At 36.0% G+C, this 13,986-nt stretch overlaps 1 protein-coding gene across 1 annotated transcript in view; it reads left to right on the top strand.

Annotated features, from left to right (window-relative positions):
• Nucleotides 1–89: 89 nt before the first annotated feature.
• Nucleotides 90–13,986, top strand: part of LOC110461194 (mitogen-activated protein kinase kinase kinase 20-like) — an 83,842-nt gene continuing 69,945 nt past the window's right edge. Inside the window, exons 1-12 of the mRNA XM_021514561.1 lie at nucleotides 90–160; nucleotides 3,436–3,635; nucleotides 4,275–4,362; nucleotides 5,479–5,577; nucleotides 7,591–7,656; nucleotides 7,982–8,010; nucleotides 8,543–8,626; nucleotides 9,458–9,511; nucleotides 10,134–10,220; nucleotides 10,813–10,942; nucleotides 11,839–12,026; nucleotides 13,029–13,073. Of these exons, the coding sequence (XP_021370236.1) occupies nucleotides 3,480–3,635; nucleotides 4,275–4,362; nucleotides 5,479–5,577; nucleotides 7,591–7,656; nucleotides 7,982–8,010; nucleotides 8,543–8,626; nucleotides 9,458–9,511; nucleotides 10,134–10,220; nucleotides 10,813–10,942; nucleotides 11,839–12,026; nucleotides 13,029–13,073 (1,026 nt within the window). The 5' untranslated portion in view covers nucleotides 90–160; nucleotides 3,436–3,479. The remainder of the gene's footprint in view (nucleotides 161–3,435; nucleotides 3,636–4,274; nucleotides 4,363–5,478; nucleotides 5,578–7,590; nucleotides 7,657–7,981; nucleotides 8,011–8,542; nucleotides 8,627–9,457; nucleotides 9,512–10,133; nucleotides 10,221–10,812; nucleotides 10,943–11,838; nucleotides 12,027–13,028; nucleotides 13,074–13,986) is intronic.

The following is a 13,986-nucleotide window of genomic DNA, read 5'->3' as shown; positions in this document are numbered from 1 at the left end:
CTAAATAAATAAAATACTGGTGTCGTAAATGCACATTTGTTTCGTTTTTGGTCGTTGATGGTCAAATAAATGTTTGAAAGGCAGGTATTGTTGATATGTAATTCAAGTTTCTGTTTGACATTGAATTGGAAGAATTCTAACGGTCCTGGATTCATTTAGGGTAAGTAATTTTCATTTAGCTTGCTGATTTGAGCATCTTCCTTGTGATGCGTCAATTGCAGGTTTGTTGGAATGTCAGTGTGTTGTTTCGGTTCAAATATGCGCGCTGTATATGACGGAAAACGGTCTTTAGTCTTGATCAACAATGTGGCCATAGGTGATGATGACCCCATTGCATGGGGGTTAGCAGGTCACTAATGCAATGGTGCGATCTATTTTCTGTCATTTTGATTACTTTGAAAGTTGATGTCACAGTTTCATCATAGGTTTTGTCACAAAACTTCAAGTCAGTTTAGCATTTTTTTAATGTTAGTGCAATAGTAAACAGTGTGAAAAAGTCAATTATGAAGTTTCTTTCATGTATTTGTAACTTGTATAAAAGTGTAACGTGCAGGGGTGTCCTTACAACCCTGGGTCCGTCCTTAGTATATACTTGGGATGTACTGTACTGTAAACTATCCCGGCGCACTGGCTTGATCAACGCCGTTGATGAAAGAGAAAGAATTACTTTATGATACAACAACAATAACAATATCTAATTTATACTGAATCAATATTATGTGCACTATGATTGTTAATTGCAAGGTAAATATATATATAGAACAATAACTAATAATGCACACTCCCCCCTGATCCTATCGCTGGACTTCACACAGAGCAACGGCGTCCACCCGCGCAGTTGTCAACACAGCGCAACGGCACTTATGCAGTGCCAAACACCTACACTTACTCAGTGTTCTAGATAATACTGGGAGAACAAATGGCTACCCAGAGCCTTGTCCAGGCTCTGTTGCCAGTTGTTCCGTAGCACCTTTATTCCGGGTGTCCCTACTATCCTATATAGGATTTTAGTATTACCTTTTATCTTCGTCGTGGTAAAACTTCCAGCTTCCAGTGAATCGTCGAAGACCGTCAATAAAAAGCCTAGCTTACTAGTCTGTCGCTGTTTGTATACCAATGGACTATACTATCTCAGGGTAAATCAGGTTATTCCATTTCCCTGACTTCTAAGTCACAAGTTTGTTTGACTATAATGTCCCAATCTATATACAAATAACAAACACGCTAACTACAGTGATCTATACTTTAATTGAGGCACACGAAGGGGAAATTAACATGGATCAAAACATCGTTACAAAAGTACACTAGGACTACTGATAGTTCTGATTAAGAATAACACTGTAATCCACAAGTCATGCACAGTCAGTTGAATTTCAGGTAAAGGAATCTGTTTATAGAATCCACTTGCATATTTCTCTGACAGTGGACATACAGTTGTACTCAGGTCTGAAATGTATGCAACCCCATCCTCAACACTCCAGGGGTAAGGCTCACTTACGCGCTCTGCACCCCTGGAATATGTCATAGCAAAATGGAAGGCTTGGTGTGTTCCACCTTGTTGATGAAACAAGAAGACTAGAATGATTCTTTGATGTACATCAAAAGAATCTTGGGTCACCTAATACTAACAGTAAAAATTGACAGGCTTTGATGTTGGGTGTCGCTCCTTTGTAATCTTCAAAGGACAGGTATCAGCTTAGCCATTGGTCGGGTTATTTTACCTGAGACCAATCAAACAGCTATCTCTGTGCCGTCAATTTTGCTTTGACATATTCCAGGGGTGCAGAGAGTGTAAGTGAGCATATTAAACCCCTGGAGTGTTGAGGATGACACAACCCAACACATAACTAAAAACTCTTTATTGGGATAACAGTTACAATAACACTTTCAAGTGCGTTGTAAAGTAGCTGTAAATATAGTGATATGGTTTGTCATTTTAACAAAAAGTTTGATGTCAGCATCAATTATTTTTATGTACAAATGTACTTCATTGTATTATTTATTTGATTTTTTTGAAAGAATGACACCCACTTTCATTCCTTATGCTAAAAATAACTTTATATGTTTTCATTCCAGTATCTGTTGCCCAAATGCAGGATAGTTACCTATGCATGGGTTTTCACATTTGATCTGTTTTGAACTCCGGTTCTATTCTTTTATTTTGGAGCTGATTTGGATTCCTATTTTTACCCCATGTAAATAAATCTCTTTTGAATTGAAACTCAATTTCCACTGAACTGATTTAATGGAAACTTGGTTGGAATGATTAGTGCATTGTCCTCACCAGTTCTTGTTATTTAGTGCCAGTTTAAAATGCAGTATGGCCACCGTGACAGCCATTTTGAAATAGAATTTAAACTCAAATTCCACTGAACCAATTTCTCAAGACTTTGAGAATAATCAGTGCATTGTCCTAACCAGTTCTTGTTAGTTTAGGGCTAGTTTTAAATGCAATATGGCCCATGACCATGACATGTACAGCCATTTTGAAATAAAATTTAAACTCAAATTCTACTGAACTAATTCCTCAAAACTGGGAATGATCAGTACATGGTCCTGATTAGTCCTTGTTATTTTGGGGCGATTTGAAAATCCAATATTCATAATTGCCACCACGGCAGTCAATTTTGAAAATCAGTCTAATTCTACTTAATCAATTTCATTTAAACTTAGTGGAAATGATAAATGCATGGTCTGACCAGATTGTTGCTTTTTTGGGGACTAGGTCAATCCAGACATGTATTGTAAAAGACAATTTTAAAATGTCAGTATGAAAAGAATGATTATTGTGATGTGTGATAGCTATATAGAGAGTAGTCCATGTAGTACAATGTCTGTTAATCTTAGGTATCTCATGTGAGCATTAATGCCTCTTGTGCCTCTTGTTTAACTCATTCACCCCTTCATATCTAGACTGGACTTGCCCAGTCTTTGATTTGATAAAGTTCAAATGAGACTTTAGGGGTGAATGGGTTAACATGGTATGTATAATTCTTGTTTTCAAAATATTTCTTTAATTGAAAATGACAATATATGTATTAACTTACGGTGTGCAATCAAATTGTGGCATTGTTGGAAAATTCCATTTCATGATCTTTTTTTCATGTAGCTTGTCCCAATAGAAAATGTAGTATATGTTGTGCAATAAGCGACTCGATCATCTTATTATCCGCTTTTTGCAAATGTTATCAATTATGAGATATATTTACAGTATTTGACTAATTAAATGATGCTATTTTACTAAAAATAATCCCTGTAAGAAGACATTTTTTTCATTTCAGCAATATCAATTGAATTTTCCTAAAGAAGCCTAAAGGTTTAAAAAAAAATCTTTGCATAATGCAATACGAAAAACTGGACTTTAATTTGGTCAAACTTTGTTAGACTTGATGTTTATCGCACTGCCTACAGCATCATTTTTTTTTTTTTAAACAGCTGTATATAATGTTGCATGAGACAAACAGACAGACCAAAGCACGATGACGATGGCTGGAGGTTTCTGTGAGGTTGACTTTGACGACCTACAGTTCTTCGAAAAATGCGGAGGTGGTACTTTTGGAAGTGTGTACAGAGCCTTATGGAAGTCACAGGATATGATCGTAGCTGTCAAGAAACTGTTGGCCTTGGACAAGGAGGTATTTACTTCAAATTATTCCTCCAGAAATCTTTACTTTTTTGAAAGTAGAGTGTACAATTCATGAAATGCAATACTTGTATATGTCTGCTGAAAACACATGATTAATTCAGCAAAGGACATTTGTATTATGCAAGTTTCTGTAAGAGAATTAGAAATTCAAGCAGGGGCTTGAGCTGGGTGTTACAATAAAATTGCATACATTTTTTTATTTATTTTTAAATCCCTGATACTCCAGGGGTTACGCTCACATTCGCTTCTTGCACCTTTGGAATAGGTCATGACAAAATCGAAAGCACAGTGTGCTATGAGACGAGAAAATTAGTTTGATCCTTTGAAGTATAACAAATTAAGATGATCACTCGTGTAACAGTAAAATTGACTGGCTTTGAAGTCAATTGTTGCTCCTCTGTAATCTTCAAAGGAGAGGTAACAGTCTATCGATTGGTCATTTTTTTTTATCTGAGACCAATCAAATAGCTAGTCACATACCTTCAATTTTGCTATGACATATTCCAGTAGTGCAGAGAGCAAAAGCGAGTGTAGTCCCTCAAGTATTGAGGATGATCATTAAGGATCAAACACAACTGAAGGATGTATTCCTGCACCTTATGTTTATATGTATTCCTATATGTTTCAGGCGACAGTTTTGAGTGTATTAAGCCACAGGAATGTGATGCAGTTCTACGGTGCAGTGGTAGAAGAGCCCAACTTCTGTCTGATTACAGGTAAACATAGCACAAATACTCACTAATTAGTATAAGCTTGCATATAGCACCATTGTCTAGAAAATATTTGTGTGAATAATTAGATCATTTACTGTTCTCAACAGTTAGAGTTTAGACTATTTAGATTTCCAACATTTTGGCCCCTGGCATCACTGATGAGTCCTAGAAGGACAAAACAGCTGTATGATGCAGTGTAATTCATTTTTGGCGTACTGTATTAATTACTGATTTTTAAAGAACTAGGCCTAGGAGCAATCACCTGTGTGTGTGTGTGTTAGGTTCAGTTTTCACCTGTGTGTGTGTGTGTGTGTGTTAGGTTCAGTTTTCATCTGTGTGTGTGTTAGGTTCAGTTTTCACCTGTGGGTGAGGTTCAGTTTTCACCTGTGTGTGTGTGTGTGTGTTAGGTTCAGTTTTCGCCTGTGTGTGTGTTAGGTTCAGTTTTCACCTGTGTGTGTGTGTGTTAGGTTCAGTTTTCACCTGTGTGTGTTAGGTTCAGTTTTCACCTGTGTGTGTGTTAGGTTCAGTTTTCATCTGTGTGTGTGTTAGGTTCAGTTTTCACCTGTGTGTGTTAGGTTCAGTTTTCACCTGTGTGTGTGTTAGGTTCAGTTTTCACCTGTGTGTGTGTAAGGTTCAGTTTTCACCTGTGTGTGTGTTAGGTTCAGTTTTCAGCATGTTGAAATCCATTGTGTCTACAGGTACACACACTTTTATATAGAGGATCTCACTTGAGTCTCTCCTATAGATATCAACTTTATAAAAATATGTCTGGCAAGTTTCATGAAAGTCAGATAGAAAATGGCAACAAATTTATACAAATATCATTTAGCACATGATTTACCTCATTATAAAAAAGTCACAAATGTGATAAAAATGAGGAGGAAACCGAGAGAACCCGGAAACCCCCCATCAACTAGCTGTTGCCAGTACCTGGCGACTGCCCCATAATAATGAAATTTTACTGTAATAATTTTAGTCCCAGTATGAATACATAAAACCAGGACACTATTTTGTGAAAATATTTTTTCCAGTTTGAGTAAAACTTAAGCCTGACCAGAAACTTTTTTTTCTTTCTCAAAATGTTGCAACACTGTTTGATAAAGGATTTTGGTGTTGCAGAGTATGCCACTAATGGGTCCCTGTATGCCTATCTACAGAAGCCAGACAACTCTATGGACTTCCAACACATCCTAAGATGGGCCCGCGAGATAGCTCAAGGTAATGGCTGGATATTGACTCAATTACTTTAGAATATTACAGATGACACTTTCATCAGTGACTGAATGACTAATGTTGCTGTTAGCATTTGAGTCAGTGACTCATTGACTAATGTCACTGTAAAATTGGAGTCTGTGACTCAATGATTAATGTAACTATTATCACTAGAGTCAGTGACTCAATACTCAGATGTAATTGTTAACATATTAGTTAGTAACTCCAAGACTAATGTTACTGTTAACAGTGGAGTCAGTGACTCAATGACTAATTTTCCTGTTAACAGTGGAGTCAGTGACTCAATAGTCAGATGTTACTGTTAACAGTCGAGTCAGTGACTCAATGACTAATGTTACTGTTAACAGTGGAGTCAATGACTCAATGACTAATGTTACTGTTAACAGTGGAGTCAGTAACTCAATAGTCAGATGTTACTGTTAACAGTGGAGTCAGTGACTCTTAACAGTGGAGTCAGTAACTCAATGACTAATGTAACTATTATCACTAGAGTCAGTGACTCAATACTCAGATGTAATTGTTAACATATTAGTTAGTAACTCCAAGACTAATGTTACTGTTAACAGTGGATTCAGTGACTCAATGACCAATGTAACTGTTATCACTGGTGTCAATGACTCAATAGTCAGATGTTACTGTTAACAGTGGAGTCAGTGACTCAATGACCAATGTAACTGTTATCACTGGAGTCAATGACTCAATAGTCAGATGTTACTGTTTACACTGTAGTCAGTGACTCAATAGTCAGATGTTACTGTTAACAGTGGAGTCGGTGACTCAATGACTAATGTTACTTTTACCACTGGAGTCAGTGACTCAATGACTAATGTTACTGTTAACAGTGGAGTCAGTAACTCAATGACTAATGTAACTATTATCACTAGAGTCAGTGACTCAATACTCAGATGTAATTGTTAACATATTAGTTAGTAACTCCATGACTAATGTTACTGTTAACAGTGGAGTCAGCGACTCAATGACTAATGTTACTGTTAACAGTGGAGTCAGTGACTCAATGACCAATGTAACTATTATCACTGGAGTCAGTGACTCAATACTCAGATGTTACTGTTTACACTGTAGTCAGTGACTCAATAGTCAGATGTTACTGTTAACTCTGTAGTCAGTGACTCAATAGTCAGATGTTACTGTTAACACTGTAGTCGGTGACTCAATGACAAATGTTACTGTTACCACTCGAGTCGGTGACTCAATGACCAATGTAACTGTTATCACTGGAGTCAATGACTCAATAGTCAGATGTTACTGTTAACTCTGTAGTCAGTGACTCAATGACTAATGTTACTATTAACAGTGGAGTCAGTGACTCAATGACCAATGTAACTATTATCACTGGAGTCAATGACTCAATAGTCATATGTTACTGTTAACTCTGTAGTCAGTGACTCAAATGCTACTGTTAACACTGGAGTCAGTGAATCAGTGTCTGAAATGTAATGGTTAACATGAGTTAGTGACTCAATGTCTCAAATGTAACTGTTAACAGTAAAGTCAGTGACTCAAATGCTACTGTTAACACTGGAGTCAGTGACTCAGTGTCTGAATTGTAATGGTTAACAAGAGTTAGTGACTAAATGTCTCAAATGTAGCTGTTAACAGTAAAGTCAGTGACTCAAATGCTACTGTTAACACTGGAGTCAGTGACTCAGTGTCTGAAATGTAATGGTTAACAAGAGTTAGTAACTCAATGACTCTAATGTAACGGTTAACACTAGTCAGTAACTCAATAACTCAAATGTAACTGTTAACACTGTAGTCAGTAACTCAATGACTCAAATGTAACTGTTAATAATATTGTCAAGGACACATTTATTTCCTATGCATACTTGAGTTACTGCATTTTTTCATCGTACGGATATATAAATTAATGACTCAGTCATATTTCAGACTATGGATTCATACAATATAGTATTTTCCTGTTCTGTATAGGAAATGTTCGAAACAAAAATTCTTAATTTATATATATATGTATTTCAGGCATGAATTATCTCCATGACGAGGCCCCCATGAAGATCATACATAGGGACCTCAAATCCAGGAATGGTAGGTGATGAATCTCTACAGTCATATAATATGGAACAGTTTCTGTCTGAACTCTGATGTCACATACACATTTTTTCCTTACTCAAATGATATTTTTGTTTCTAAATATACCAGGTAAATATGCTTTACTGTATTTAGACATGTTTGTACTATGTAACAAATTTTCTACTATGTCAGAATTTTCAAGAAAAGGATTAATTTACAATAACTCTATTTTTCACAGATTATTTTATCATGCAGTAACATAAGTGAATTTGTCGTTTATCCAATGTATCAGACAACAATGTAGGGGAGATAATTTGGATTTATTTTCTTGATGTTTCAGTTGTGATATCACACGATTGGATTTGTAAGGTAAGTTCTTGATGAAGGCATTGCACTTAATGCCACAATTATGTCAGATACACTTCAGAGAGCACTTTTTTTCAGTAAAGACAAAAAAAATCCTGTTTAAAAGCAATCAATTAAAACTTCACAATATTAAGAAACCATTTCATAAAATACAAATCTGACAGCTGTATTGTGGATTACATAGGAGATAAATTGATTCTTATGAGCCACTAACATTCTTTGTACCTTAAAATATAAACAATCTGATGTTTGCGCTTACCCTGCCTATTTTAGATTTCTGTGCCTACCCCTAAAGTTGTTATTGGCATTTAGTGATATGCACTGTTAAAGTCAGAAATCCTCTATATAAGTACAGTAAAAATATTTTCCAAAATGAAAAAATGCCTACCTATGCACCTTCCCTATTTTTTCTGAGGTTGATAGTGGAAACATTTTTTTTTTGCCAAATTGCAAATATCTGTACGATGACATTGACTCGTTTCTTCGATGCCAATTTTAGACATATTTCCAACCATAATTATCATTTTTCCCTCAGATCTGTGATTTTGGAGCCTCACGATTTATGGGAAGTACAACGAGAATGTCTCTGGCAGGCACTTTTCCCTGGATGGCACCAGAGGTACGTACAGACATTGTTTATGCATAAGTTTGCATGTGTTTTTGTCTCGCCGCCAAGAAGTGGAAGCGAGACTTATCTAGGTGTTGCTTTTCCGGCAATGGGGGCGACGATGTCAATTTTAAGTTTTTGTGTTTAAGTTAGTTTTTCAGAAAGTATATGTGCTTACTGCTTAAGGTTACAATTGTGAGATTAATACCAGATGAGCGATACAGGCCCATTGGGCCTCTTGTTAAACTGTATGGTTGTTCAGGATTTCTTCATAACTGATACAAAGAAAATTACTTCACTAAATTGTCCCTTTAAGAATGAGTCTTATACTGGGAGTATATGTTTAAAACATTTAGTCCCTTTTTACTAATTCCACTAGAGACAACTTGAACTAATATAACCTTCAACTCAACCAGGTAAAATATTGGATAATTGACTGGAAGGTCTGGGTAAGTCACCCGATGGAGATACTACCAGGCACGTAGCTGCCTATACTATATGCTGGTATTCAGTTAATTCCACCATATTATCAAACAGAAAAAAACCCACACACTGCTTGTTGTACCCTTTGTCCCCCTACCAAAGCCCTGCCCTGGACCAACTCCTAAATAATTCCACTCTGAACAAGGGCTACCTATGTACCTGATTTAAAATACTAAGGCTATTTCAGTATATACTTTCCATGTTTTAACTTGAATTTGTAAAACCAGTATAATTGTAAAACCAGTATAAAAATATATTTGCTGTGTGTGACATTTTAAACCTTTTTTGCAAAAAAAGAAAGTTTGAATGTAGATCCCTACTGTCATATTCAGACTTATAAACATTTCATTTTTTCTACAGGTTATACAAAGTTTACCTGTATCAGAATCCTGTGATACCTGGTCGTACGGCGTGGTAAGTACTGTATCAATGTCATAGAGTCCTCTGCGAAACTGAATTGGACTCCACAGCTGTTTCTACAGGCAGTCAAAGTAAAAAAAATATTATAGAATTTGTTTTCTCCTGTCAATGATACGTTTTGGTCATGTGCTTTGTACAAAAACTGTTAACCTGCTTATTTAGGAGCTCTTTGAGTTACTTTCCAATTTTGTAAGTGTAAGTGCTAGACCAACCAAACTGGGACCATAGATGCATCTTAGGTAGTACATCTCAACCCATGCATCAAATGCTGGATGCAGCATACCTTTCATGGTCCATTGACTTTGTCCGCATCTCCATCAACATTAAGTTTTTGCGTTTAAGTTAGTTTCTTGATTGTCAAAGCGGGGCAATGGTGAAATATATCAATCGGAATGGCTTGTGTAATTTGGAGTTAATGATAATACCACTGTTTTCTTGCATATCATAGATAACAGCAGCGCTACATCTTGCTGCATGTAACTTTATATTTGTCATCAAAGTCAAAAATGTTCGGATATTAAGTATATTTACAGTAACTTGCGACCAGGAACCATCAAGATGTATTTTATTTATAGGAAGTTGAAAATGTGTTTTATTAGACCCACTTCTGTTCCAGGTTCTGTGGGAGCTGCTCACGCATGAAGTGCCCTTTAAAGGGATAGAGGGCTTCCAAGTAGCCTGGTTAGTCGTCGAGAGGGGAGAGGTTAGTATCGTCAATTAGAAATTAAAAATGAGGAAGTATCATTGCTTAGGTATGTCATGGTCATTTGTGATTGGATGTAAAGCGATCTAAACTTAATTTACAGCTGAAGTAGGTCATGGTTGTTCTTAATGAAAATAAAGCGAGTTTTTTTATGTAGTATACTAAGAAATTTTCATTGCTGTTTAACTTCTGCCTTTTCATCCTCCATGATATTTGACAATTCTTCTAACAGAGAATATTAACAAACAGTATATAATAAGCTTAGCAGTCAGATGGGAAGACTAGAATTAACAGTGGGCAAATATGGATTGTTTACTGGATTAAGGTGAATGTTTGACTGAGAAAAGTTTCCCAGTACACAGTAACTGGATGAAGGGCAAAGTGTCTGATTTGGAAATATACAAAGTTAGTATGACTGAAATGTAGATTCTGATATCAATGAATAATTATCTCAAAAATTTAAATATCTTTGGAAACACAAATGTTCCAGAAGCCAGATTTTGGGGTTGTCAGGTTTTGATTAGATCTACCATGTACTCTAGTATGTGTCCTATCAATTATGTAAACATGTTTTCGTCTGTTTGTCTGACAGAGGTTGACAGTTCCAAGTTCTTGTCCAGCCACCTTTGCAAAACTGATGGAGGAGTGTTGGAACATAGAACCTAAACAGAGGCCAAGCTTTCGAGACATCTTGTCTCGACTCCACACAATGTTGAATGACGGTAAATATTATCAGGGATCAGTCGTGTGAATAAGATGTAGAAGCAAGTCTGGTCACAGTTCAAAGCAAGTCTGGTCACAGTTCAAAGCAAGTCTGGTTACAGTTTAAAGCAAGTCTGGTTATAGTTCAAAGCAAGTCTGGTCACAGTTCAAAGCAAGTCTGGTTACAGTTCAAAGCAAGTCTGGTCACAGTTCAAAGCAAGTCTGGTCACAGTTCAAAGCAAGTCTAGGACAGCATAATTCATTACCGAGGTCCATGAGCGAAACAAAGGGATAGTGCTTATTATTTGACATCAGAGATATTGTTGAAAAAGAGGATGAATTAAAAAACTACATAAAAACTGTTCTTTCAATATCAATCCAATCAGTGATGGAAATTGGTTTAAGAAAAAAGAAAGTAAATTGTAACCATGAAAAGGAAGATTTTCTGAGAGATGTAAAACAGTAGAAAATAAAAAAGGATTTCTAATTGCCTTCTTGGCATTATGAATGTTTCTGCAAGCAATTTGATAATTGGACAATAAGTCAATCTCGTGAGGAAAGGATTAACCTGGATTTATTCATTGTAGGAGATTTGAATATAAAAAACAATAAAAGAATAGGATATGCATAAAAATTTAAATAAAAGTGCATTAGCATATCCAGTTTCTTGAAATTTAAAATTCTGCATTTTAATTATGCCTATTTGTCATATGGACAGTTAGTTGAGGCTGCTGATTGAATAACATCACAGAATATATCTAGATACGCGTAACTACATGGTAAAAGCGGAATAATTGATGATGACATCACAACTGTATGACCTGAAGGCCAGAAAAAAGGATGGTAACAGCATTATAAGACCGGTAATTTTGTACCATTTATGAATGAATGCAGAATTTTTTCCTTCGCTTTCCAGAAACCTTACCAGAAGAAACTAACTCATTCCTTGACCACCGTGAGGTATGGAGGAAGGAAATCGAGGCCACCATTGACAGACTGAAGAAAGCCGAGCGTAACATAACTATAAAGGAACAGGAACTACGTCAGAGGGAAAACAAGTTAAAGGAGCGAGAGAAAAGTCTAGAACAGCAGTTCAAGGTTGTGGTAAGGATGGGGGACGTGTAGCTGAGACATTTCATTTACTATAAAGAAGTAGAGTGTCCTGAATTGGGGGCTGTTTATTTTTTGCAAACAAAGCATTTTGTCTCTTTATTTTGATATTCATGGATTAAACCTGATGGGCCTGCAATGTTAATACAGACCTTGAAAGTCTTTGTCAAGGCTCACCTTCTAAAAAGCAACTTCAGATCATCAGCCCCAATTTCCATCCTAGATATCCAGGGGTTACGCTCACATTCGCTATCTGCATCCCTGGGATATGTCATAGCAAAATTGAAGGTTCAGTGTGCGCCATGGCCACCTTGTTGATAAGACAAGAAGACTTGTACATCAAAGAATCTTGCGTTCACCTAACGGTAAAAATTGACAGGCTTTGAAGTCGGGTGTCTCTCCTTCGAAATCTTCAAAGGACAGGTATCAGACAGGCGATTGGTCTGGTTTTTTTAACCTGAGACCAATCAAACAGCTATCTTCGTGCCTTCAATTTTGCTATGACATATTCCAGGGGTGTATAGAACGAAAGTGAGCATAACCCCTGGATATCGAGGATGCCCCTATTTCATAAATGAACAAATCTGGTGCAAGTAGTCAAACTGTTGGTAATTAGTTCAATGAAAGCAGTTATGATACTGTGTTGGTAAGTTTGACTGTAAAAACAACATGTTCTATGTATTTGCTTCTATTGTGAAGACACACTGTATTTAGTTCATGGGTTCTAAATCTTAAACCATTTATGAAAAAAAAAAAAGAATTCATTACATGTCATTTCATGAATAAAGTGCTTGTTTTTCAGTCAACCTTTAAATATTGCTCGTTTAGGATGATAAGAAAATAGTAAGACATTTAAAACATTTATATTTTTGTAGAGAAGAAATAACCCAGATTTCTAAGACATTGTTAGTCTTGTATACTGTAACAATTTGTGTATATTTTTGTACGTAACTTGTTGTGTCAGAGTCTGTACTATTTCTATTTTATTTCCTGTAGAAACTGGATTCCTATGATGTTAACACATGGAGAGAGGTGGATGTGGTAAGTGATTTTTCGACTTAAGGATACATGTTAGCCTACTGTGAAAAGCATCCTCCTTTACAAAAGAGTTCTACATTGACACATGTAAAAACAATTTTTTTATTGATGGTCGGGTGGCGCAGTGGATAACCCACTCGCCTTTCATTAAGGCGGCCAGGGTTTGATTCTCCAATTGGATGTGAAAAGGTATGGGGTCATGATCACCTGCCCAACCACAAGGGTTTTCTCCGGGTTCTCTGGTCTCCTCCCATATAAAGACCCCTTGAGCACTAACATCCGGGCCAACGAGAGTGATTAATATAAGTTGTAATAGTTGTAATAATACATTTCTTAATTGGTGTAAAATAAAGAAACTTTATTTTTAATCCATGAATTAAAGATTGAATTAAATGTCAATTAATTGATGACATTTCAATTAAACACAATAATGCATGTATTTATATTATTAGGGAAGATCTTTGTTTGCAATTAGTCATGGCTTATTAAAGATATTCATTAAGTTAACTGTATCACAATTTGTAAGTGTAATATGTTTAAGTTAGCATGCACACGTCAGGATAGCATATAAATGATTTTGTGAAGAATTTTTCCACTTTTTATTATAACATGTTGAACTACTGAAAATAATTTGTCATTATTAGAGCTATTGACATAGTGGACAAATGATACCAGGATACAGTGGTAGATGTGAACTGATAAAAGATATGATTTAGATCTCGGAGTAGTTTAATGACTCAGTGGCGTAGCATACATGTATGCTTGTATGCTCAAGCATACACTAAAATTGTCAAGAAGATTTTTTTAATCTGATATTTTTATGAACGTCTAATGTATCAATCATAAAAAGGAAAAGAAATAAAAAAAGTCTTGAAAATTTTAGTCCAACGTAACATATTATAGACTCTATCTACCG

This window comes from Mizuhopecten yessoensis, unplaced genomic scaffold (assembly GCF_002113885.1).
Source record: "Mizuhopecten yessoensis strain PY_sf001 unplaced genomic scaffold, ASM211388v2 scaffold10589, whole genome shotgun sequence".
NCBI lineage: Eukaryota > Metazoa > Mollusca > Bivalvia > Pectinida > Pectinidae > Mizuhopecten > Mizuhopecten yessoensis.
The sequence above is the reverse complement of the archived record's forward strand: the minus strand, read 5'-3'. Positions and strand labels throughout refer to the sequence as shown.